This window comes from Oncorhynchus kisutch, linkage group LG8 (assembly GCF_002021735.2).
Source record: "Oncorhynchus kisutch isolate 150728-3 linkage group LG8, Okis_V2, whole genome shotgun sequence".
Lineage (NCBI taxonomy): Eukaryota > Metazoa > Chordata > Actinopteri > Salmoniformes > Salmonidae > Oncorhynchus > Oncorhynchus kisutch.
In genome coordinates, this window is record NC_034181.2 from 64,673,124 (window position 1) to 64,699,778 (window position 26,655).

A 26,655-nucleotide genomic window follows, 5' to 3' on the forward strand; every position below is an offset into this window, starting at 1 on the left:
GAGGAGTTTAGACCTATCCTCTATCAATCTCAGGGTAAATTCAAAACTTTGGAATGTCAAATTTAGAGAGAGACGTATGAATTGGGTCAGTTTTATTAGCTTTGTGGACTGTTCCTGGATAACATGTGCAGTATTTGGTAACAAAAACAAAGAAGGTGAGGACTGACACAAACCATGGCTGAGGACAATGTCAAGGTACAGGCCATCTCTGTGTTTATCCAGGTTGGCTACAAACACATGACTTGAACATGACCCTGCTCACTTGTGTATCGGTAAAGTGCCCCCCCCCAAATTAAACACAAAGGAGCATGCAAACTATTATTGAATTCCTCAAGGGGTTCAGGGCCTAATGCTTACAAGAAACATAATCCATTTAGTTTTGTAACACATTCTTCTAATCACACTAAATAAGGGCCTATTTCCCCTTACAAAAAAAAAGCATCAGAAAAATTGGATTGGATTTCACTTATTTACGAACTCGCCCCCAACATCAGCCCCTGGAATGTAGACTTGACTTCTGCAGTGATTTGTGTGTATTAGAACCACATACTTGAGTCCAGTGTATGCACGAATGCAGTGAGCAGGAATTTGGGACAATATAAGGTAACCACGTGAAGCCACCAACCCACAGCAAAGCTATGTCATGTGTACAAGAATGCAAACGCAAATCCTAGTAAAGGAGTATACATACAGTGCCTTGAGAAAGTATTCACACCCCTTGACTTTTTCCACATTTTGATGATACAAAGTGGGATTAAACTGGATTTAACTATTATTATTTTCAAAATTCTTCAAGCTCTGTCAAATTAGATGTTGATCATTGCTAGACAACCATTTTCAGGTCTTGCCATCAACTTCAAGCAGCTTTAAGTCAAAACTAACTCGGGAACATTCACAGTCTTCTTGGTAAGCAAATCCAGTGCATAGTTGGCCTTGTGTTTTAGGTTATTGTCCTGCTGAAAGGTTAATTCATCTCTCAAAGTCTGGTGGAAAGCACACTGAACCAGGTTTTCCTCTAGGATTTTGCCTATGCTTAGCTCCATTCCGTACATTTTTTTACAGTGAAAATCTCCCCAGTCCTTAACAATTACAACCATAACATGATGCAGCCACCACCATGTTTGAAAATATGGAGAGTGTTACTCAGTAATGTGTTGCATTGGAATTGCCTCAAACATAACACTTTGCGTTCAGGACAAAAATGAATTGTTTTGACACATTTTTTGCAGTATTACTTTTGTGCCTTATTGGAAACAGGATGCATATGTTTTGGTATATTTTACTCTGTGCAGGCTTCCTTCTTTTCACTTTGTCAATTAGGTTGGTATTGTGGAGTAACTACAATGTTGTTGATCAATCCTCAGTTTTCTCCTATCACAGCCATTCAACTCTGTAACTGTTTTAAAGTCACCATTGGCCTCGTGATGAAATCCCTGAACGGTTTCCTTCCTCTCTGGCAACTGAGTTAGGAAGGACGCCTGTATCTTTGTAGTTACTGGGTGCATTGACACCCCATGCAAAGTGTAATTAATAACTTCACCATGCTCAAAGGGATATTCAATGTATTCAATGGTTTTATTTTTACCCATCTACCAGTAGGTGCCCTTCTTTGCGAAGCATTGGAAAACCTCCCTGGTCTTTGTGGTAGAACCTGTGTTTGAAATGTACTGCTCGACTGAGGGATCTTACCGATAATTGTACGTGTGGGGTACAGAGATGAAGTAGACATTCAGAAATCATGTTAAACACTATTATTGCACACAGAGTGAGTCCATGTAACATATTATGGTTGAATACTTATTGACTCAAGACATTTCAGCTTTTCATTTTTTATTTATTTGAAAACATAAAAAACATAAAAAATAAATGGGGTATTGTGTGTAGGTAGGCCAGCGACCAAAAAAATCTACATTTGATCAATTTTAAATTCAAGCTGTAACACAAAAAAATTGTGGAAAAAGTCAAGGGGTGTGAATACTTCCTGATGGCACTGCACATGTTCATTTGTACAGCATCTAACCCAACTGCTTAGTGGCTATTCAGTTTGAGAGTTTAAAATTGTGATTTGGACAGATGCTTTATTCATAACCATGTGATCATCCGCATAGTAACTCTAAACCTCTTAATGTTGGAGTTGAACCTAAAAAGGTTTAATACCATCAAGGATCAATACCGGATAACCTGTCATACAACTAAGCTACTTACTAAAATAAACAAAGAAAACGATGCAAACAATATGATTAAGAGGGATGTTCCTAATATCTGGTACTACAGTTCGTATTCAGCTGTCAGGTTATTTGAGCCGACCCGCGTAAGCATGTTACCAGGAAGCATAAGCTAAATTACAATGTGAGCTGTGTATACTGTTGACTGTACGTGACCAACAGGCAGAGCAGCATAGAGCTACTGTACTGCAACTAAGTAGACCCGATGCAGACCAGACTGTAAATAACGGAAGGAACATGATGGTGCCATAAAGTGGAGTCGAGTTCATGGAGTTTGGGTTTGACGGGTGGTACTGTAGTGTAGTAATGAGGAAGCAGAAGCCCAGTGACATACCAAGTTGCTGGAAGAGCAGGGCCACACTCTTGCATGTAACAGGCAGGTTGTCATTCAGAGGGGTTTGGATTAGCTGTCGGTCGCCAGCTCCCAGGGAAAATAATTTCTGTGGGGAAAAACACCAAAGTGAAAAGTCATAGGTTATATGAAAAACCATTGGATGGGTCTATCATAGAACTAGACAAGACTGTACAACAGTTTCAGAGACGGACATTTTTTTTCAACAGACATCAAAACATGTTTTCATGGTAATGTATATATCATTAGGAAACTGAACAAGACTGTAACTCAAAACAAGGCCATATACGCAAGGGAGAAATGACAGTACAATGGCAGTTAAGGGATCCACTGTGTGAGTGTTTTTTTGACGATCTCCCAGAAAAATGAATAAAACACGTGTTGTTGAACCCGATGGACATCGCAGCTGCATGACTGAATTAGCCTTTTGAATCAGTCCGGCTGCAATGGGAGAAACCTCAATTGCATGTTAACCTAAATTTCACTGGCACGGCACAACGCCTCTGCAATCCATTAGGGACAGCAGCGTCCGTCGCCCTATCCAGTGTGGCTGAGGGTAGAGAAGTAAGCGCACAGTGGAAACAGTGTGTTCGCATGAACGCAATCAGTACGTCTAATTCAGCTAAACCAATGTTGAACATGATAGGGGGACAGACAGTGGTTCAACGGAGTTTGGCTTTTAACCTGACGAAGATCCTAGTGGATTGAAACAGTTAATGAAGGTCTTAATTGGGAGCATAGCCTTTCTGTTATTTTCAACTGAGTTTGAACCAGCTAGAGAACAACTCTGTTCCCTGATTCATGACATTCCTTCATGTTTGACAGTCTGTTGAAGAATGAGTTTGTTCCACTCCTGAGGTTTCTAACTCATGTTGTGTCACTACAGCCGAAAGCCCTTGGCTCTGCGGGGAGCGGCGATAGTTTGAGGAGGAACACTGGCATGTGTTGGTTGGTAAATTACATCAAAAACACTCAAATTACACTAAGGTTCAGGATGTGAACTTAACCATGGGTCACATTCCTTCCCCTTTACAAACACAGATGAAATATTGTCCTGTTTTTTAAAGCCACATTGATCACTATTGTCTAGACTTTAAGGGAACAGACCAGCGTAGGGTTTTGGTTATACTGTAGGACAGCTTCAGATGTGGTTTTTAATAACCTAGTGAGATGTGAAAATATAAAAATAGGCCCCCTACTTTGTTTTTTTCTACCCTAGCTTCACTAAGTAATGTCATCAGAAGAGCAGCTAGAAAAATAAAATAGTATTATGAGGACATTTCTGCGCGCGGTGGTACAGCAATCTATGGCACCATCTAGATGAGGAATGCATGATTGAATGGAAAGCAAACGCACATGGGCAAAAACATTACTTCCTTCCTCACTCACACTCTACTTGTAGGAGACTGAAACTATAATAAGCATCAGGCCGTCAGTGGGTAACCAAGCACCTTGTGTGGGTCTAGCAGCAATATTAACCCAGACTGACCCCTAGTCTTGGGTGGATTCGTGCCTCTGTGGAGAGCAGGCCAGAAGGGTTGAGAGATGGAGGTATTTGAGGAATTGTTTGCTTTAGTAATGCCTGTTTACCTGGGAGCCGCCCGCCACAGGAACCATGCACGTGAAGAGGTTGGAAACCAGCCCCTCCAGGGGGAACGGCAGGCTGTCGACGTACACCGTGTAGATCAGGCCCAAGCAGCCCTGGGGAGGTCAGGAGGAGACAGACACACAACCAGGTCAATCAGCACACTCACATACAGATGTATCGCAAGATACATACACCCAATCACAGTTTCGTGCCTAAATGGACAATCAAAGACACTGTGTTGGAATTCGTTATCTAATACAATCAGATTTATAGTATTTGATGTAATATTCCTAATATTCAGCTGACATGTGTGGTTTAATGGCAAATACCTGGGCAGAGCAAAGCTAAAAATAAAAGCTAAAAGAATATTTGTGTCGGAGACATTTGAATGCCAAAGTTGAATACTGTAGTGGTCCAGTGGAGTGCCTAGGGACAGGAGAGATGCGCTAAGACCCACTCTGTTCTTAAGTGAGGGATTGGCTGGATATCCTGTCCTTGAGTACTTGCAGAATTCACTCTATAAAGCCAATATGTTCATTCTCCGCACACAGGATCCAACATGATGCATTCTATCACCATCATGAGACAATCGATAGCGCAGAAATTAGTGCATTGACTACTGTTTATCATGCCAATGCTAATTAGATAAGATAAGTAAAGTGAACAGTCACAAACCTCATGAATAGGACCAAGAATGTTCCTGGCCAGGTCAACTATAAATAGCAAATAAACCCGCAAAAACTGAAATGACCACTATGCATGGTCATCTGACATTTTGAAAGGAACCTATTTTAGTCAGGAATTAATCAGATATTATCATGTTACCCGGAATATTTCAGGATAATCGAGCCTGGAGACCAGAATGAGACTTTTTGGTGCAAAGACTTGAGCGGGCTGGATCAAGCCATCCTCTTCCTCATCCTCATCTGCATCGGTGGTCTTTGTTCCCTGAAACAGCAAAACAGAAGAAGTTATTCAAATGGGAGAGTTCAACAGTGATATGGGGGTGAGTTAAGACAGAAAAAAACTTTTCCTGCTAACCCGCTGAGGGTGGCTCTAGTGTTATCTACTGTACATTCTACAGTACATCACATACTGTAGCCTATTTTTGGAAACATGCAAGTACAAAAAACTCCAAATCCTGTGTTTGCAACCTTTTCATGCACAAAAAACAAAAAATCCTGTGTTTCCTCTGCAATGGGATACAGATTTGAGTTGTAAAAAATTCTCTCCAATGTGTAGTACCCAGTAAAACAGATACTCATCACATTTGAGGAGTTGAAAGAGCAACGAGGATTTTCTTCAAATCACCATGGGGTTCATAAAAGATTACTAAGCCCCAAAAAAATAGATCATAAAACATTATTTTCATGGAGACCGTTTGAACGAAACCCAGGAGCTTAAGAGAGGAGTGTCATTTCCCCTCCAGAGTCACATACTGACAAAAGGCCAACCATAAATCAGCAGTTAGATGTACAGTATAAGAAATCAAGTCAACTATGCATCAAGTCACATTACTCGGTTTACTAAAATAGTTGTGAAAACACTAACAACAGAGTATGAATAGGCTACGTCCAGTCTGGACTTTACCCATACTGCTTTCTCATCTGTTCAGTTGTTTCTTCACAAAATAGGGTATTTATTTTAAAGACTACAACGTCATAACTTTGGTTCCCTGAGTTGAGGAATAATCTTTTGTGGTTTGGAGATTATTCTAAACTACGGCTACAAATCCAGAACTGGAGGTTTGAAATTCAAATGACATTTCCTACAAAACCGAGTCACAAGATGTAATCAGTATAGAAATAGCTGTAATAAACCCCCTGAAGCCTGAGTTCTAAGTATTCAACTAGGTTTTTCTCCCATAACAGAGAACCAAAGATAATTCAAGCAAAAGCTGCTCGACCTCCGACACCTCTGATCCAGTAACCACACTGGAGATAGACCTAGGCCTACCTGTAGGATATTAATCATTCAGAACCTAGCCAAAATACGATGCAGACATTTGGGTTGGAAGGACATGGCGTAATGTACTATAAATAGCAATTGAGTGATCATGTTAAACTAACAGCATATGGGCTAAGTCATTAAGGTGAATGATTTGAACAAAGATACCTCCCCACTCCTTCCCAAAGTGCTCCACTGGGACACAGAGGTCAAGTCTCAGTGGTCTCGTCTCAATCTGGTTCCAATTGTCCCATACCAGGAGCCGTCAGTCCTATCAGTTTACAGAGATAGCAGCATAGCAGCCTCACAGGGCTCGTTCCTGGCTAAACCTTTTATCAGAATCACATATATTCCTTCAGACAATGAAAACATGCCACAAGAGCTCTGGCATGCTCCAAGCAGGGGACACAGGATCTAAATATCCCGTCAGATGGGAAACACATTTCTACAGCATTCTGAGGATTTTGTTCAATTATCAGCAAAAATACATATCTGCCTCTCGAATCCAATCACAGAATAAAGCCACGCTGGTTTAAACACAACAGGGTAAGGCTCATGATAATGCCCACGTAAATAATAATTTAATAATAATAATAATAATTATTATTATAATAATAATAATGAATAATAATAATAATTAAAAAAAACATATGCTGGCTTACAAGGGTCTACGAAAACCATGTGTGCCCTTTTCAGTAAAATGCTTTGCAGACTAGGCCCAATATACTGTACTAACCAAGTTAGGTGTATTTGAACACAAGGCACCTCAAACTAGTGTTGTCACGATACCAACATTTCACTAACGATAAGATACCAGGCCAAGTATCATGACAGCACAGAGAATTCTGATTGGCCTTGCGTCCTGTTCGACCCGTCCCCCGACAATTCTTCACATTTTGTAAACGTTATGCGTGTGGTACACAAAAACCTGTCACTGATATTCACACTTCTACTCAATAAAACAAATATTGAATTTAAATTCTCACTGTTCACTGTCTACTGCATAGAATGGCTAAGTTCCTCATATTTTCAAAGGTCTAGCTGTGATTTGGCTGGAGGAATGGGAGGGAGGAATATACATGCATAATGATCTGCATGTCATTGTGGCAGTAAGGGGAAAACACTGCATGAAACCTTTCCTCTTCAGTTAACAGACAAGACACACACTCCCTCGGTCTCCCTCAAACACACACCACTCTATCTCTCTCCCACACACATGTACACACTGCTCTCTCTCTGTCTCCCTCATAAAACACACACACACACACACACACACACACACACACACACACACACACTGCTCTCTCTCCCTCAAACACACACACCACAACTCTCGCTCTCCCACAAACATGTACACACTACTCTCTCGGTCTACCTCAAACACACCACTCTCTCTCCCACAAACACATTGCTCCACACATTCAAAATGTTAGGCACCAAAACAGAATGGGGTGGCAGGGTAGCCTAGTGGTTAGAGCGTTGGACTAATAACCGGAAGGTTGCCAGTTCAAACCCCCGAGCTGACAAGGTACAAATCTGTCGTTCTGCCCCTGTACCTAAGCCGTCATTGAAAATAAGAATTTGTTCTTAACGGACTTGCCTAGTTAAATAAAGGTAAAAAAAAATGTAAGGAGCACCAGAAAGAGTGATTATGAATCCTACTTTTCCTTTCTTCCTGGGCCAATCAAATTTGCCTTAACCTGCTGTCAAGTTACCAGGTCGTTAAGCTAGCTAGGTAATAGGACTGAAAAACATTGTTATCAAAACAATAATTAGTGGCCTGGGATTAGGTTAAAACGGCCCGCGATATGGTTTGTGAAATTAGAATGAAATGAGCGCAAAATAGTGCAGGAAGGAAAAAAGGCTGGTCAGGTAAGAGCTGCTTATTTGCTGTAAAACTGCAAACACGACTGTTACAAAGACGTTTCTACTCTCTGTTCCTGCTGCGTGACAGTGAACTTTCAAAGCCTATCAGACTGGCCTGTGCTCTTCGCTACTGTACATGTAACAGCAGCAGACTGGTCCGGGTCTGCATCCCCCCTCGCCATCAAAGCTAAATTATAGTTTTTTAAACAGACGGAGGAATAGATGAGCAGGAAGAGCGGATGGAGAGGAGAGAAGCAGGTGAGTGATGGCTGGAAGGGGATGTAGCTGGCCGATTACAGCTGCCACAGGTGATGTGCGCATGAACGTGAAGTGGACATTATTGCACCTGCGCATACAAGAGACTAGCATTGCTTAAATTCAACTGAATGTCTAAATAAAACTGACTTCATAAACATTTGATAATTTTTGTAGTATTACATGAAACGGTAGTACGGTATTCTAAAATGCTGGCATCATGATGTTTTGGTACTGTGGTATTGCCGTGATACCGGTATACCGTGCAACACTACCTCAAACTACCTTGTTAACTGTGTAAATGTGAATATTGAGAACATAGGTCCTGGCTCTGGTGCAAACCTTTGCAGTGGATGGTATACTATATCAAGCTGGTCCCTAAACCATAAGATACAGCAACAGTCACCTACACAGTGAGAAACCAGCCCCACATCTGTCCAGTGTGTGATCCAAACTCTTATCCTTATCTGAGCCATTACCAAGTGAACAAAAGGGGTCCGGTAACAGTTCCTGGAAAGAAATCAAACCAAAACAGAGAGGTGGGGCCATGATGAAGAGGCAGTGAGGTGACCAGCCACATTTAGCCCTGTAATCAAGACCTTTAATGATCCTGTATTAAAGTCTGCGATGACACTGCACTGATCGTTATGGGTGGCCTTCGCCTCTTCTCCCTCAGTAGACCGGCCGGCGTGTGAGGAGGACAGAAAACAAATAAGGGATGATTAAAGTCTGGACATGGAGGAGAGGGTCCAGAGTCCTCCGGGGGGGTGGGGGCGTGAGCAGAGTGGACAGCTGCAGGACATCACCGAACAGCGCCTGACAGGGGAAGTAGTCAGACTATTGCAGGGTCGGTTACGTGACCATCCAGCCCAGGCATAGACCAAGCCCGGCTAGAGACCCAGTCACAGCTAACCTAGCCGTTATCCCACGTATTTAATGAAGGATGTGGTGGTTTATACCTTGTCAGGCCAAGGCTTTGTTTGAAACCCAAATGGAAAATCAGTGGTTCTGCATCCAGGCACAACAAGGGATGTTTGTGTAAATTGGTCTGATTCATACAGTACACTGTGTAATAATAAAGGTTAGAATTCCACTGGAATTTACGTAAGAGGATATGATCAGATTTCAATTCCCTTTTTCAGAAGACTCCTTGAATAAACATGACTAATGGTCAGAAGAATGGGGCCTTTCGAAGAATGTCCGATTTTTGAAGAATGTGACTAATGGCCATGGTTGTCATGTGTTTTATAAGAGGCAGGGGACTTGTCCTGTTCTTGTGACAAAATGCAGCACTTCAGAGACCGTCTGGAGGGTGATGTCGGGCCATTGTAAGGAGTCATATTCTTAAACACAATTAGACATCCAGCCAGGCATTCTGTGTAATGTATCAGGGCAAACCTTGAGGATTGCGGTCGTTCCAATAGTTTATTTCAGGGGTTTGTGAACTTGTGCGGAAGAAAAAACATCAAAGACAGAACTGAATTCATATGAGGATGGGTGCATCCAAGAGCCAGTGCTAGAGGGGATGAGATGTCAGCTCATTGGATACGTCTTTTGTCCCATCACACTAAAACCCTTCAGTATGTGAAGTGTTGTTCAATTCATCGCAATTCATCCGGAATGCTGTTATTTTCCCACTTTAGTGGCTTCTGGAACACATCATGCCGTGACACATTCCTAATAGTACAAAAATGTGCCATGCAAGAAAACATGTCAAAAACAAAACAATTTCAACACAATGAAAAATATGAAAAAATACGAAGAATTAACAAATAGCCCCTGCTGGATGCTCGGAATCAAGTATTCATCCAGAGAGAGAGAGAGTAGCTGGAAATGATAAAGAAATTAACTGCTTATCAAGAGAAGCATCATGCTGCCAGCCGAGGGAGTAGGCACTATCTGCCATAGCGTGGTTCACTTATTTTGCCCTTATGACCCAGATCCTAAACAGGACCTGCAGGACGTAGTCCTATTCAGCATGTGTGTAAGAGTTTAAAAGGCATGAAAAAACACCAAATGTCAAACCATACGTACAGTGGCTTGCAAAAGTATTCCCAACCCTTGGCATTTTCCCTATTTTGTTGCCTTACAACCTGGAATTAAAATATATTTTGGGGGGGGGTTGTATCGTTTGATTTACACAACATGCCACATATTCTCAATTGGATTGAGGTCTGGGCTTTAACAAGGCCACTCAAAGACATTTCAATGTTTCCCCTTAAACCATTCGAGTTTTGCTTTAGCAGTATGCTAAGTGTCATTGTCCTGCTGGAAGGTGAACCTCTGTCCCAGTCTCAAATCTCTGGAAGACCAAAACAGTTTTCCCTCAAGAATTTCCCTGTATTTAGCGCCATCCATCATTCCTTCAATTCTGACCAGTTTCCCAGCTGATGAAAAACATCCCCACAGCATAATGCTGTCACCACCATGTTTCACTGGGGATGGTGTTCTCGGGGTGATGAGAGGTGTTGGGTTTGCGCCAGACAAAGCGTTTTCCTTGATGGCCAAAAAGCTACATTTTAGTCTCATCTGACTAGAGTACCCTCTTCCTTTTGGCGAACACCAAACGTGTTTGCTTATTTTTTTCTTTAAGCAATGGCTTTTTTTCTGGCCACTCTTCCATAAAGTCCAGCTCTGTGGAGTATACGGCTTAAAGTGGTCCTATGGACAGATAACCCTGAAGGAGCTCCACAGCGGAGATCGGATTATCTTTGGTCACTTGGTTTCCTCTCTGATTAATGCCCTCCTTGCCTGGTCTGTGAGTTTAGGTGGGCGGCCCTCTCTTGGCAGGTTTGTTGTGGTGCCATTATCTTTACATTTTTTAATAATGGATTTAATGGTGCTCCGTGGGATGTTCGAAGTTTCAGATATTTTTTTATAACCCAACCCTGATCTGTACTTGTCCACAACTTTGTCCATGACCTGTTTGGAGAGCTCCTTGGTCTTCATGGTGCCGCTTGCTTGGTGGTGCCCCTTGCTTAGTGGTGTTGCAGACTCTGGGGCCTTTCAGTACAGGTGTATATATACTGAGCTCATGTGACCGATCATGTGACACTTAGATTGCACACAGGTGGACTTTATGTAACTAATTATGTGACTTCTGAAGGTAATTGATGGCACCAGATCTTATTTAGGGGCTTCATAGCAAAGGGGGTGAATACATATGCATTGATTTTTATTTGGATTTCATGTAATGGACATACACAAAATAGTCCAATTTGGTGAAGTGAGCCACTTTTCTTTTTTTTTTTTTTTTTCTTTTTTAAACAAGTCATTTTTTTCATTTCACTTCACCAAATTGGACTATTTTGTGTATGTCCATTACATGAAATCCAAATAAAAATCTATTTAAATTACAGGTTGTAATACCACAAAATACAAAAAATACCAATGGGGATGAATACCTTTGCAAGGCACGGTATATAACGGATTGCTTTGAATAGGGCAACTATGGGTAAGCTGTAAGAGATATACATTAGATTTTCTATAATATTTGACATAATGCCCTTGTAAGTGGCTTTGGCTATAACACTAAGATATGCATGTAGGGGGGTTGGGGAGTACAACAGGCCATCTCACCTGCAGGTTGACCTCTGCCTCGTAGAAGGTGAGGCAGGAGCAGTAGTGTCTGTCTGAGTCGATGTCCGTCAACACCACCGTGAAGAAGGTGGGAGCTTTCCTCTCTCGGGACAGCCTCCATCCTCCTGGCTGGCAGAACTGGAAAAAACACAAAGTATAACACACATACATGAGCACCTGTACTGGAATTCTAAACAGGAACACAGTCTGCCCTCAGGTGCAGATGAAATGGGCACAGGCAGAGTACAGGGCAGGCAGAGTACAAGGCACCCAGTGGCTTTTCCAGAGTGGTTACTGGAAGCCAGTGTTGTTGTGTTGAGAGCGGAGGCCGTATTCTAGCCGGTGTCCCCAGGAGAGCCGCTGCTGGTAACCCTTCAGTGTGAATAGGAAGGTATTACGTTAGTTAGGGGGCCATTGACGCCATTGTGGAGAGGATGCACAGGATGTCCTGTTTCAGTGCATTAGTGCTACTGCTGAATACTCTCACCAGAGAGGGAAATGGCACTGGTTCACGTTCCTCACAGAGAGGGAAATGGCACTGGTTCACGTTCCTCACTGCTCGTCAGAGAGGTTTGATATCAGTCTGGTTCTAGGCAGAAAGAAAAGTATGACAAAAAGGTACTGAAACCAAAAGTACTGACTTTCACTGTGAAACAGTAGGCTGCTATGTACTCAGTTGGATAAGCATAAAAACGTTTAGGATAAGATGAACATGACAAAAGTAGGATTGTATTGGATAACACTGGGATTAACATGAAGAATGTAATAGTGGATACTTAAGCCAACTCTGGTTGTTCAAGCAGGAAATCCCATGTTATCATTAAAACATAAACAAGATAATGACTAATTGACATAAAACCCCATGTCATAAAAAAATGCACCACTTCTTCCTTTTTCTGGGATAAAACATATCAGTTCGGGATCATGTTGTCTTAACTTTTACTCCACTACTGAACCATCTCAACTTGATTTATAAACATTAGAAATGACACAGCAGAACATATATGTAATCTAATGGGAACATGAAGTACTGGTGAGCAAGAGAAAGGGAGAGGGGACAGAGGGGGAGGGGGGGGGGATATGGGAAGATTGAAAGAAGAGGAGTGCAGAGGGATAGAAAAGAGGTGTGAGGACAAAAACCATACAGACCTAAGAGGAATACCTTGAGAGATAAGCAGAGATATGCTAAAATGGGGGATGGAAGCAGAGGACTTGTGTGTGTGTGTAACGGCGTTCGTCTGTTGAAGGAGAGTCGGACCGAAATGCAGCGTGGTGGTTACTCATGTCTTTTAATGAAGAATAGTGATACATGAAATAACTATATATACACAAAACAACAAACGGAATGCGAAAACCTATTACAGCCTATCTGGTGATACTACACAGAGACAGGAACAATCACCCACAAAATACACAGTGAAACCCCGGCTACCTAAATATGGTTCCCAATCAGAGACAACGAGAATCACCTGACTCTGATTGAGAACCGCCTCAGGCAGCCAAGCCTATGCTATACACACCCCTAATCAGCCACAATCCCAATGCCTACAAAAACCCCAATACGACAACACAATAACCCATGTCACACCCTGGCCTGAACAAATAATAAAGAAAACACAAAATACTAAGACCAAGGCGTGACAGTGTGTGTGTGTGTGTGTGTGTGTGTGTGTAGGAGGAGGAAGGGGGTCTTGTTTTGCTTAAACAATACCAATGGCCATCTTCTGCAAAGTTGTTATGCTCACGCTACCACGGAGGTCTGGGGAGAGGCTCTGGACTGGGTTCAAAAACACTTCATTGGGTCCACAGTTTACTTCTACCTCCCCCTCCACGTGCCCGGTGCCTTAGGTAGGCTGAATAACAGCCAGACAGTCTACTAAATAACACCAATGAAGATATCCTATCCATCTTCACGTGCCAGTGACTGACTGGAAAGCAATCATGTTTTGAAAGATTTCTCTCTCTGCAAATATTAGCTTAGACTCAAGTAGCTAGGCTTACTAAGAAGTCTGAATAGAGAACAACCGACTGAGTAAGAGTTGACTGACAGGGACTTTAGTCACAAGACCGGAGATGCTAACCTGATACACTAATATCAGCACCAGTCATACGGGTGAAGAGATGTGGAATGAGGAGAAGGGGGAAATTGAAGAAAAAGCAGAGTAGATGAGGACTAGTGGGTTCCATTCCCGGGACCAACCATAGGTAAAAAGTATGCATGCATGACTAAGTCGCTTTGAATAAAAGCACCTGCTTAATGGCACTGTAAATTACATTATATTATTATATTAACCAGAGGACAGGGAGGAGGATGACTTGCATGAGAGACACAACAAAAATAAGTCCAAGGACCAGTAGCTGTCTGTCTAACTGAAAGGAGGTGAAAACTTACTCTACTGTCAATCATCCCATAGTAAGAAGTGCATCCAAGCATGCCCTGAACGTGTTGTCTCTCCTGCTGTGTGAGGGCCTATCTGCCAGACACACACACACACACAGAGAGAGAGAGAGAGGGAGCAGAGCAGTGATTCTAGGCACCACTCCAGGTAGCAGCTCCAGGGAGCCCCTGCCTGCCGCCAGCTGTGACTGACACACACAGTACCAGCAGACTGTTTGGAGAGATCAAGCGAAATATGTTCACTGCAGTGCAACAGGTGCGTGGCTTGTCTAGAAACATACAGTGCAAGAATAAACACATACGCATGGTGTAAACGTACACGACTACACTTATACACCCACGTAGCCCATATATATGCATGGTGAACAGAGACACACACATACACACACACACGCTGAGTCACGGCGAGGACAGTCCCTGGTCTCAAATTAGACCACAGTCAAGTGACAATGGAACTCATTGGCTAACCGACTCTGGGATCTTTGTCCTTTTGCACATTGTTGCCCTACCACCGACTGAGCTCTCTGCATCATGTGGCTCTGTGTGGCGTGGCTCCCCCCTAGTCCACCCTTTCAGATAGCGACACTAGATCTGCAACTTGACCTGCTAAGAATCGGCACAGAAAAGCATGGGGAACAGTCCCACTGAACTGAAGCCTAGTTTGTGGTCAGAGCTGTATTCTAATACTGTGAAAATGTACTGTATGCCACTGTAATAACTGCCCAGGGGACAAACAAACAGCTATGCTGTGGGAACGGGGGCTGAAACTCCAGACCGTCAGTCAGGGACACACACACTGGGCAGTCTTTACAAGACACCCCTAGAAAGAAATCTGATGCAACCATTTACTGGTGTCCTCCAGTTGAAAAATGGGGAATGGAGTTAATATAGGCTTATGACATGGTATGAAATGGTACATCGCCACACCACAAATTCAGATTTAAAAAAATACTGGTTTCATAGTTTGATTTCCTAAGTTGATCAGTTCCAAAATGACATAGCCAAACAAACAAACATCAAACGCACTCTTCAGTTCCTCTGTATGGTAATAAAAATGTAGACGTCTCCTCCCTTCTGAGCATTAACAAATGTGATGCAAGACTGAGCTGGGTGAAAGAGAAGGACGTCTGGAACTGGAAAAAGGACACGTTGAAGGGAAAACACTTTCCCAACTCCTCTGACAGGAATGAAGAGCATTCCCAGGGTGGAATCTCTCCAACACAACATTCTCTCTACAGTATGTCGCATTAGATTTAACCCGGGTTTATCTGGTCGGTTCTGATGAATGAGAATACTACACAAGAGCAACAGCTATTGAGATCAGACTTTGTCTGAATTAAAGCCTTTGAGGAGACTTTGTTGACCAAACACATTCAGTTCTATTCTCCAGAAAGAGTGGCTGACTAGGTAGGTGAATCATGCACAGTGGAAAGGTTGCAAGGCAACAAGGTATTTGTAATGAAGGACAACATCCCATTCAGACATGCCTACTCAAACGTAGTAACAGTAATACCGCAATGCTGCATGAACACAAAACATGTCTCCAAAACAAAGTGCATCCAACCGATGCCAGTGAAGTGCTGACAAAGTCTGAAAGCAAAGTGATTGCCAAGACTTTGTGGTCAGGACAAAAACACGACAACAGATGTGTTGTGTTGTGTACGCTCCCCTCCCTTGCTCCCTCCCTCTCCATCTTCGAGGTCCATCTTATCCTCCTCTCTCTCTCTTTCCGCTTCACTTCAAGGGCCTGTTTCTCAGGGAGACAAGACAATGACTTGCAGGAAAGTGGTGTCTGAGGTGGCGGGGTTGGCAGGGGGTGAGCGGGTCATTACCGGGCTGCAACCTGGCCGGCCTAGACATCTGCTGCTTTATCAACTCTGGAGGATGGACAGGACAGTGGACAGAGCTGAACTCCAAACATGTGCCAGGGCTATTTGAGTTTCCCCAGCAGCCGGGGCAACACAGAGCAGCCACATGGTAGGAAGTCTTGAGCTGAGATGGAGGCTATATTCATAGGAGGCCAGGAAGAAGCCCAGTAAACAGGAGGCACACAGACGACACTTCCTGAGAACATCTTCAGGGTCAGCGTGACACAAAAAACAAAACAAAGCTAGCCAGCTTCAAACCACAGGTACCAGAGTGCAAAGTGGAAAGTAGAGCGCAGGCAGCCCTGTGATGTACTGTAGGCCAACTGGTCTGACGGGAGAGCTCCATCACACAGCAGACGACTGCCGACAACTGGCATCTCACATCCATCCTTATTTCCCTCGGTCCCCACAGCTCTGTGGTTCCCTGTGATCTGTTATGCAACCCGGAACATATGGTTCATTTTAGAGATGGATATTTTTAGCTGGTCATAAAGGACCGCAATAATTCAACAGACAGCTTAGGCCAGGAAGATGGGGGAAGAGAGTAATAAGCTAGGAAGTCGATGTCTAAAACTGCAACGCAAACAACGTGGAGAATTTCAGGGTCCATATTTCGATCATTTCTAAAAGTGTATGGGGGGGGGGGGGGGCAAAATGTAATTTGTTGTGCTAGAATAATATGAAAATACAGACAGCTCTGCAGAGTTCCTCACATTCAAAGTCTCCTGGGAAGATTTCTTCACTTGGGGGTAAATACTTTGGATTTATTTTAAAACACAATAAATTGAAAACATACGGCTGGTTCACCACATGCAACTTATTTCAATCTGAGATGCATTAAAACGCAAATAGAAAAAGGATTAGGCATTCCTTCTCTTAAACCAATCTACTGTCAGTTTAATTTCATCTTAATTCTGCTCCAATCACTGCAACCTCTCAAACCCAGCCTAGAGCACTCACATGCTATTCAATACACTCAAGGGTGTCCCAAACCAAGGGGTGAATGTTGGTGACCAGATATGAACTTTATTAGAGTTTCATTTCAGAAAAAGTAGGCTAAGTGGGTTAATAAACCTAGTTAACTAAAGTCGCCTTAGTAAGATCTTTCAAACGTGTTCCTTGAGTCCAAGGGTAGAACTACATGCATTTCCAACATGTGACAAGCGGATGGAGTGTAAATTCAGAGAAGACTCGGTCTTAAACGCAGGGATGGATGCTCTTCAGTGCTGAAAACCCCTTCCACAGTCCAAGAAGGCTGCCGCTGGCGGGATAAGAGCAGGGCCTGGCTTTGCCATCATAATCCAAACCTGACGTTACTCTACCTCTATTGTTATGCTGCATCCTCACACACTCTCCCACACACACACACACACCCCGTAGATGGTGGTGGCCTACAGGTGGAGCGCTGTACCCTGCTCTCTGACCTGTGAGGCCCCCATTCATTGGTTTGTATCATATTAATTAACACACTGAGTTACACATTCATGACACGTATAGTTAACTTTCAAGAGCATTACCGCACTTGAAGAATTTACTCATCATTATATAGTTATTAGTTTGTGCAGTGCTGTTTACAATAAGTAAAACCGTATTCTATGCAGTTGTGTGAAGCAAAGCAAATACAAAAACAACAGGTCGGCCCATTTGAAGAGTACAGTATGTTTGATGAGGGTACAGCAGAGGGTAAACAGCTTTGTCCTGGACTGTAGAGAAACACAATGTGCTTATGCGTCAGCCTGTGGAGCCCCTGCCTGGGAGCCCTGTGATAATGTCCCAGGGACAGGTGCTTCCTGCCGGGCCCAGGCCCACTCCTCTCTCCCTATCGCTGTCACTAAGCCACCCTCCAACCGTGGCCTTTCTTCTGCCTGTTTTTAGATCTCTGCTTTTGTTTTTCACCTGAAAAAACAGTGAGTCCCCCCAAACTTCATATGACTGGCTCACAGTTAGTTATACACCCCTCACGCGGACCAGTAGCAATTTCTACTGTTGTTGTACCACTCCAGACCAGGAAGACAGTCTCTGTGTTATGCTATATCCCTGATAGTGTGAAAAGTGCAACTGGAAAAACACACCAAGACAATGGCAGTGCATTACACAGGGGACACTGGCCTTTAGTTTTCCAGCTGACTGCCTATCCAGGGCTCTGGGTCTACGGTACTGCACTCTGTCCGCCACACAGGATGAGGGCTGTGGGAGGTCAATGACCTGGCATTGGAGAAAGACATGGCCTCACAGACAGGGTCAAGGACGGGTGCCGTTTCATACTTCATTTTAATGGCAATACAGGACTGTCATGACATGCTGCTCTTAAGCACAGCCATTCAGATAAGTCAACAATACAGCATTTATAGCTGTCTATCATATAGCACTGTTAGCTGGTTAGCTGGTTAGGCACAAGAGCTGGGGTTAGCACCTCATGCTAAAGCAGTTGTCATTAATCGGCCTTGGTCTATCCTCAGGATCAATCCAGCTCGAATATGTCTCCTGCCCTGCCCTCAATCACTAGGTCAGTGTGGACTGCTTCTGCTATGACAACAGGGAGCCCCAAAACTGGGCTGGCAAATGTGAAACATAGGTCTCCTCTGCAGTGCCACTGGTGAACTTCACCCAACAATGGTCTCTGCGAAGAAGCTCTTGTGACAAGGGGAATGGTTTGAGTAAAATGTCAGGGTGTCGTGGTTTCACCCGTGGACCTCTCATGCAGAGTGGAGGCAGAGAGAAGGTGTGGGACAAGACACCGTGATTTACAGGTGGGTCATGTCAAGAGAACAGACATTCCTGACAAATTAGGACATCTCTTAGCACTGCGAGAGGAATCTCAGGTATGTCCGCAGGCATTTTGGTCTTGCAGTCAGCACATTTCCACCACTCCACGTAAACAGAGGCGGTGACTGGCAGGGGAGAGCCACCATGGAGCTGGGCAGTGAGGAAGGGGAAGGCCACAGGAGGCTATGTGGCCTCTGAGCTGTGCTCCTGGGCCAAAAGCTGCGGCTGGCTCCTATCCACGCATTTTACAGTTCCAGGGCGGACCGAGAGGTGGACAGTGGACGGTCTCACAGCTCAATGGCTTGTTTTGATTCATTGGAGCTGGAATGAAGTCCTTGTGAGTATATTTCCATTTTATGGAAAACAAGGAAATAACAGTGATTTTTGGTGCGTGCGTGCGCGCAAAAGAGTGATTATAATTACTTCAACAGAGGGGTTAGTTCTGCCAAACTGTGTAACATAACTATGTGCTCCCAGAATAAGGATATTAGCTTATTCTGGGAGCACAACATATTAGCTCCATGTATCCTGAGTATTCACATTTCCTGATGAGCTCACTGTGGTTTTCATCATGGACAAGGCTGCCATGTACTCCAGCCCACTGCCAGTGCCGTTTCCTGGGGATTTTCTGTTTCGCTGGCAGCCAAAGCATTGATTACTCATGAAGATCTTCCTGACAAACACATGATTCTATTATCCCCGACTTGGACGACATCCTGTATGTGGAATGCACTGTTGTATTTAGTTTTACAAACATACAGGAACGACGTGCCGTGCGACATGTCAGCTTTGGTCACACAGCCTGGTGATACAACCAGCCAGCCCAGCACCTCTCCCTGGGTCTCTGGACTGGCCAGGAGGAGACAGTAATACTGTGACGTGGCAAGCGTCCTAGTCTGACCCAGATAGTCTAAGCATGCTGTTTCAGACCCTGACACCATGAAACAATAACACCCAGAGATGCCAGTCCCCCCAGTCAAGATCACTCCACTAGTGCGAACCTTAGTCACTGTTCCATCCACTGCCCACTCCGCACCAACAGTACACACAGTCTGAATAACTCCAGCATCCTTCCCGGAAGTACGTACCACATTCCACATTACAACAGGGATTTGGGGGGAGACAAGAGAAATGAAACAAATGTTTACTGGTCAAGTCTGGTCAAATTCCTTCATTAGAGGAAGTCAGGCCCCAAGGAGGAATCTGTTTCATATGTACTCAGTTTTGTTAAAATAAAAACAAGCAGAGGAAGATTAAAACGGTTTTGCCATTGGGGACTTCAAAGAATGTGTCACAAATGTTGTTTTACAGTCATGACCAGATTCATTCGGCTCTTATGTACACAATGAATTCCGCTTTGATTTAAACTCAGGGGGCAGATTATATCAAGCAGCACGAGGGCCTGGTAATCATTGCGGGGGGGGGGGGCAACCTTTCTATCAATCTGTTTATAGTATTGAGGCAAACAAGTGGCAATGAGTGTCAGCTGGAAACAGAACCTGCATCATAATTCATTAATTCCCCATGCAGCCAGGTGGGAAAGGAGGAAAGTCTGCACATAGACCCCTACAAACCTATCAGACCCTATCAGGCAAACTAAATATCGCCCCTATGGATTAGGCTATGCAAATAGTCAAATGGAAATTCTAATAAATTATACCAATCCATTGCTAGCACAAAATCAGCCAATAAAATGCACAACATTTTAATTAAAAAAATTATAAAAAAATAGGCTAGTTGACTTACACACATGAAAGTGACCAGACAAAAATATATATATACATCTTTTTTTTTAAATCAATAAAATAAATGTAAAAAATAGGGGGGGTGGGGGGGTGATTTTAACTTTTTGCATAATATTTAAGGAGTCTCTCAACATTTTAGAATGACATATCCACTTGGTCCTGTGCAAATTCTCCACTAGAAAGTACATCTTCAGCCAAGACTTGAACCAGAGACCAAACAGAGAACATCAGATAGACACATGTCGAAAATCAAACTATGTTTTATTTCCATGACAAGACGTCGCTATACTTACAGCAATGTTCATTCAAATGATATCCATCAGGTTACTAGGATATGGTTAAACATACTGACAAGGGCTTTCCAGGTAAGACCTCATGAACATTGGAACAGTACAACAAATTATATCCATCAGGTTACTAGGATATGGTTAAACATACTGACAAGGGCTTTCCAGGTAAGACCTCATGAACATTGGAACAGTACAACAAATTATATCCATCAGGTTACTAGGATATGGTTAAACATACTGACAAGGGCTTTCCAGGTAAGACCTCATGATCATTGGAACAGTATAACAAATGCAAAGTTGTACAACGATGTAGACCTCAGGATGTAGAGTGCTGCTACTTTGACAGGAATCAGATTCCCCTTTATTAACCCAGTGGGGGACACCTGACCGACACTTGGTCCTTCAATTTCACAAATGTCCAATATGCAGGGCTTCAGACTGCGACCCGTTGGTTGTGTGAGTAATATAAAAAAAAATGGAATTGGTCACACTGATGCAAGTTGCACATTCTACCTGGTCACCACAAAATCAAAACATTAGGGCTGGGACTTGCCACGGAACTCACGATACAATATAATCATGATAGGTGCCGATATAATATGTTTTGCGATTCAATACTGTGATTTGACTGCGATTTAAGGTTCCAAACATATTGCTCACTATATGTCTGCTGCAGACGGACAAGAGAGAGCCATGAGAAAATGTGTTTTGATCAGTCATGGAAATAAAAGTGCTGAAAACATGTTGGCTCGCTATTCAAAAAGAAGATGGAGAAAAAGCTATAGGCGCAGGTACAGCTGACTAGGGCTAGCTGACGCTCCCTAGCGAAGGCAAAAGTATTGATATAATATTGTCCAAAATATGTTACTGTATAAGTGTTTTCCCCCATCCCTACAAAACGTCCTAATTTTGGGGGCGGATAAACCCATTAATTTGTCAAAGAGTAAGGTGCGCATTATACTCGTGATTCCTGTAATAAAAGTGTCGACCCTGTCGCTGTGCTTGCCTGTCGTTACGTTGGGGTTGGCTGCTGTAATGAGCGAGCCTCTCACACTCCCTCCCTCCCTTGTGTGCCCCTCGTGATGTATAACATTTCAACATGAAATTGCAGGGATAAAAATGACCTTGGATGCAACCAGTTGTCCATATTAAAGGAGCGTTTTAACTTTCTGTAGGTATACGTTCTATTTCTCAACGATCATTGAGATCAAAGCCCTGTTTTACAATCAAGATATCTGATATGGCTTTGAAACAGAGAGCGTGCGAAAATGCGCATTGTAGATTAATACATGGCTAATAACAGTAGGTGATGAATTAGCACCAATTTAATTGGGCCTTTATATAATATTAGTGCACAAAGATTAAGGCAAATTCATCTCTATTGAACAAAATAATGACATGGCAGGTATTCATCCACATCTTAATCAATGGAAAGGATAAACGGTTGAGATTTATATAATTTAAAAGCGTACAGACTCCTCATACTATTTTATAATTTATTGGGAATTCTTCATATAACATTAAAAACATCAATTCTCTTTTTTGGACCCCAGGAAGAGTAGCTGCTGCCTTGGTAATAGCTCATGTGGATCTTAATAAAATGCATACACTGGGTTTTTTCTCTTCCTATTCGCATCTGTTGTAGCTTTTCCCAGTGGTTCCCAACCAGGGGTACTAGGACCCCTTGAAGGGTACTTGGTCTATCCACAGAGGGTATCTTGAGAAGACTCATGAGACCATAGGGTTAGTGGTAAAATGCACAAGGGGAAACTATTTTATTTCACCAGGTAGGCTAGTTGAGAAAAAGTTCTCATTTACAACTGCAGCCTGGCCAATATAAAGCAAAGCAGTGCAACACAAACAACAACAGAGTTACAAATGGAATAAACAAACCTACAGTCAATAATACAATAGGAAAAGTATATATACAGTAGGTGCAAATGAGGTAGGATAACGGAGGTAAGGTAATAAATAGGCCATAGTGGCAAAATAATTACAATATAGCAATTAAACACGAGTGATCGATGTGCAGAAGATGACTGTGCAAGTAGAGATACTGGGGTGGAAAGGAGCAAAATAAATAGATAGATAACAGTATGGGGATGAGGTAGTTGGATGGGCTAATTACATGTGGGCTGTGTACAGGTGGAGTGATCTATGAGCTGCTCTGACAGCTGGTGCTTAAAGCTAGTGAGGGAGATATGGGTCTCCAGCTTCAGAGATGTTTACTGTTCGTTCCAGTCATTAGCAGTAGAGAACTGGAAGGAAAGGCGGCCGAAGGAGGAAATCGCTTTCGGGGTGACCAGTGAAATATACCTGCTGGAGCGCGTGCTACGGGTGGGTGCTGCTATGGTGACCAGTGAGCTGAGATAAGGCAGGGCTTTACCTAGCAAAGACTTATAGATGACCTGGAACAGTGGGTTTGGTGACGCATATGAAGTGAGGGCAAGCCAACGAGAGCATACAGGTCGCAATGGTGGGTAGTATATGGGACTTTGGTGACAAAACGGATGGCATTGTGATAACTCAGCAAATTGGATGCAGGCTGAGGGTTGGAGGCTATTTTGTAGGATAGTCCGTTTGAAGAGGGTATGTTGGGCAGCATGAGTGAAGGATGCTTTGTTGCGAAATAGGAAGCTGATTCTAGATTTAATTTTGGATTGGAGATGCTTAATGTGAGTCTGGAAGGAGAGTTTACAGTCTTAACCAGACACCTAAGTATTTGTAGTTGTCCACATACTCTAAGTCAGAACCGTCCAGAGTAGTGATGATGGACAGGCAGGCAGGTGTGGGCAGCGATCGGTTGAAGAGCATGCATTTAGTTTTACTTGCATTTAAGAGCAGTTGGAGGCCACGGAAGGAGAGTTGTATGGCATTGAAGCTCATCTGGAAGTTAGTTAACACAGTGTTCAAAGAAGGGCCTGAAGTATACAGAATGGTGTCGTCTGCATAGAGGGGTACTCCGGGCAGAGTAAAATTCAGTTGGTGGTACAGTAACCAAAAAAGTTTGGGAACCATTGGCTTAGACCCTATTTATAGGTTTTTGAGTTGTGCCCGCCATCGGTTGATTAACAACATGCTCTTGAATATGGGCCACTCTGGGTGGCATATTTGGGAATAAAATGGACATTTCAACATTCAAATGGTACCACAGATGGTTGGAGGTCCACAGATCAGAGAATGTTGACTTGAATAAGAGTCTGTTGTTTAAAAATTATACTGTCAATCCTTCATAGAAAACCTACGGAAATGAGAGAAATATAGATAATAGAATAGACCATTTAAGTTGACATTCGACGGTGGGTGGACCAGCAGCATCATTGTGACAGTAATTAGAAGTTAAAATTACAATTCATTTCAAATTTCAAAAATGGTATACCAGCTAAATTGCAGTGGTCTGAAGGGATGGGTCTATTCTATTAATTACATTTGTATGGTTGAAACTACACCGCAAATGGAAAGAGGGGGCTCGTGGGCAGATGTCAGTAAGAGCTGAGAGAGGTGACATTAAATGGCGAGTGAGAGAGGAATGGGTTGTCAAGACTGTTATAACACTCTTTGTTTGAAAACCAGACAACAGAAACACAAAGAAAACAGTTATGAGCTGAACATAACAGTATGCCAGTGGAAGGGAGGACAGTAGCAGGTGACCCAACTGTGTCGTGACTATTATGATTTCCCATTGTAGCCAATTCAGTTGCAGTAATTCAGTTCGATTTTTTTGTAATCCAGTTATCAATTTGGCATAACCAGTTTTAATCACTTAATTCATAAACACAATTGTTATCAGTAGAAACACTATAACCAATTGGTAGGTCTACCTTCACTTGTTACTTCTGTGAACTTTCATTATCCTCCCTCATGAGGGAGAGAAATGAGAAAATATCTTAAACATATGTGGGTTTTTGGGGGTATATTTCATAAACTTACAGAAGGTATACAATTTCTCCAAAACGAAATATAAGGTGTTGACGTTATTTGCCAGGGCTTTTCATCAACATTGTGTTTTTATGCATTTCTGATACCTTAACCTTTTTGGTAGATGTTTAAGACCCCTTTTCCATCTGTTTCTCCAGAAATCAAAGCCTTCACTTAAGTCAATTTTTTATTATAGAAAATGATTTTTTAAGTACCTTTATTCCACCAAAAATAGACTCTTAGCTTTAATTTGACATGCTCCTATGAACTTCACTGTTGTGCCTATGGGTACTTTGATGGAAATGGCCCTCTCCTTTAAGTGAAGGGTGGTATCTAACCTCCAAACAGCCTACACCATTGACTGCCTACTCACAGCTGTTAAGGTAAGGGGTACAAAAGGAAATCACAGCCTGATCTCTTTGGTCCAGAAGTGAAAGTATGCAAGATCATTTGAAAAATGTGTTATCAATCTTTTTGGTGTTTGAAGGAACATTACTCTTACCTTGCATTCCTGCATTGACAGGCTCCCACATCGCAAGGCTAATTTAACTTAATATATCAAACAGATAAACGCTGTTGTATAACATGTCATATTCCTAAATTGAGAAGAACCAAATGCACTGCAATGATATGGACTAAAAGTACTTTTCCATATTTCACAATGGGCTTGCGTTACAGCTGTGTATTGAGGTACTAGAGCTGAAACCAATCCCAAAATGAGTTCATATCCCACCACCTGACCAAATAGCCGGCACACTATATCCTCACAATCTTTTTTAGAAAAACACTGAACTGGGAGACAAACATGACCATGTTGTCAACACTTCATTTTTGACAGGGATCCAACTTCTATAAATCAAGAGGCAGCTGCTATGCAGCCTTTATGAAAATACCTCACCATTAACTAAAAGCTCACCGAGTCTTATTCAGGCCCTCCAGGAGTCTGTGATGATGTGGCCATTTCTTTTGTTGCAAAATTAATGATTCCTTGCATAATATGCAATCACCACAATATTTCCTCATAAAACAGTCAAATTATCACAATATTACAGTTGGGTCACAAAGTTGGGTCACAAAGTACAAAGGAGGGCTGGCAATTTTAACCAATCACTGCACTTTTACCGCATAATGTGGTTCCTAAGGCCAGCAGGTAGTCTAGTGGTTTTTGAGTGTTGGGCCAGTAACCGAAAGGTCGCTGGTTCGAATACTCGAGCTAACAAGACACTTAACTCTAATTTTCTCCCCCGTACTACTATAGCTGGCCCTGTAAAACACATACATTTTAACAAGCCACACGTCAAACTTTTCCCTCGTCAGTGCATTTTCGGGACAAATTGGACAAATGTATTGCATATTGCCATGCAAAATGTCTGAGTTGCAAAAAAATCTAGCATTTTTTGTAATTGGGTAGTGTTTTAGGTGAGAGTCCAATGAGAGACTAGCTGGAATCCTGAGGAATGAGAGGAGCTCTAACCATGTGGATCTATAAATCTAACAACACCTCCTTACATATCTGAGTAAACGTCAGGATAGTAAAGCAGAGGAGAGGCCTGGCGAGGTATGCCAGAGACACAGAGGAGAGGCCTGGCGGGGTATGCCAGAGACACAGAGGAGAGGCCCGGCGGGGTATGCCAGAGACACAGAGGAGAGGCCCGGCGGGGTATGCCAGAGACACAGAGGAGAGGCCCGACGAGGTATGCCAGAGACACAGAGGAGAGGCCTGGCGAGGTATGCCAGAGACACAGAGGAGAGGACTGGCGAGGTATGCCAGAGACACAGAGGAGAGGCCTGGCGGGGTATGCCAGAGACACAGAGGAGAGGCCTGGCGGGGTATGCCAGAGACACAGAGGAGAGGCCT

General features: G+C 42.9%; 1 protein-coding gene across 1 annotated transcript in view; it reads right to left on the reverse strand.

The window, feature by feature from the left end:
* Positions 1 to 26,655, reverse strand: part of LOC109895262 (myotubularin-related protein 13) — a 130,221-nt gene that overhangs the window by 50,642 nt on the left and 52,924 nt on the right. The window contains exons 3-6 of the mRNA XM_031829446.1: positions 11,813 to 11,950; positions 4,991 to 5,113; positions 4,168 to 4,278; positions 2,560 to 2,665 (exon numbers count right to left, since the gene is read on the reverse strand). Of these exons, the coding sequence (XP_031685306.1) occupies positions 2,560 to 2,665; positions 4,168 to 4,278; positions 4,991 to 5,113; positions 11,813 to 11,950 (478 nt within the window). The remainder of the gene's footprint in view (positions 1 to 2,559; positions 2,666 to 4,167; positions 4,279 to 4,990; positions 5,114 to 11,812; positions 11,951 to 26,655) is intronic.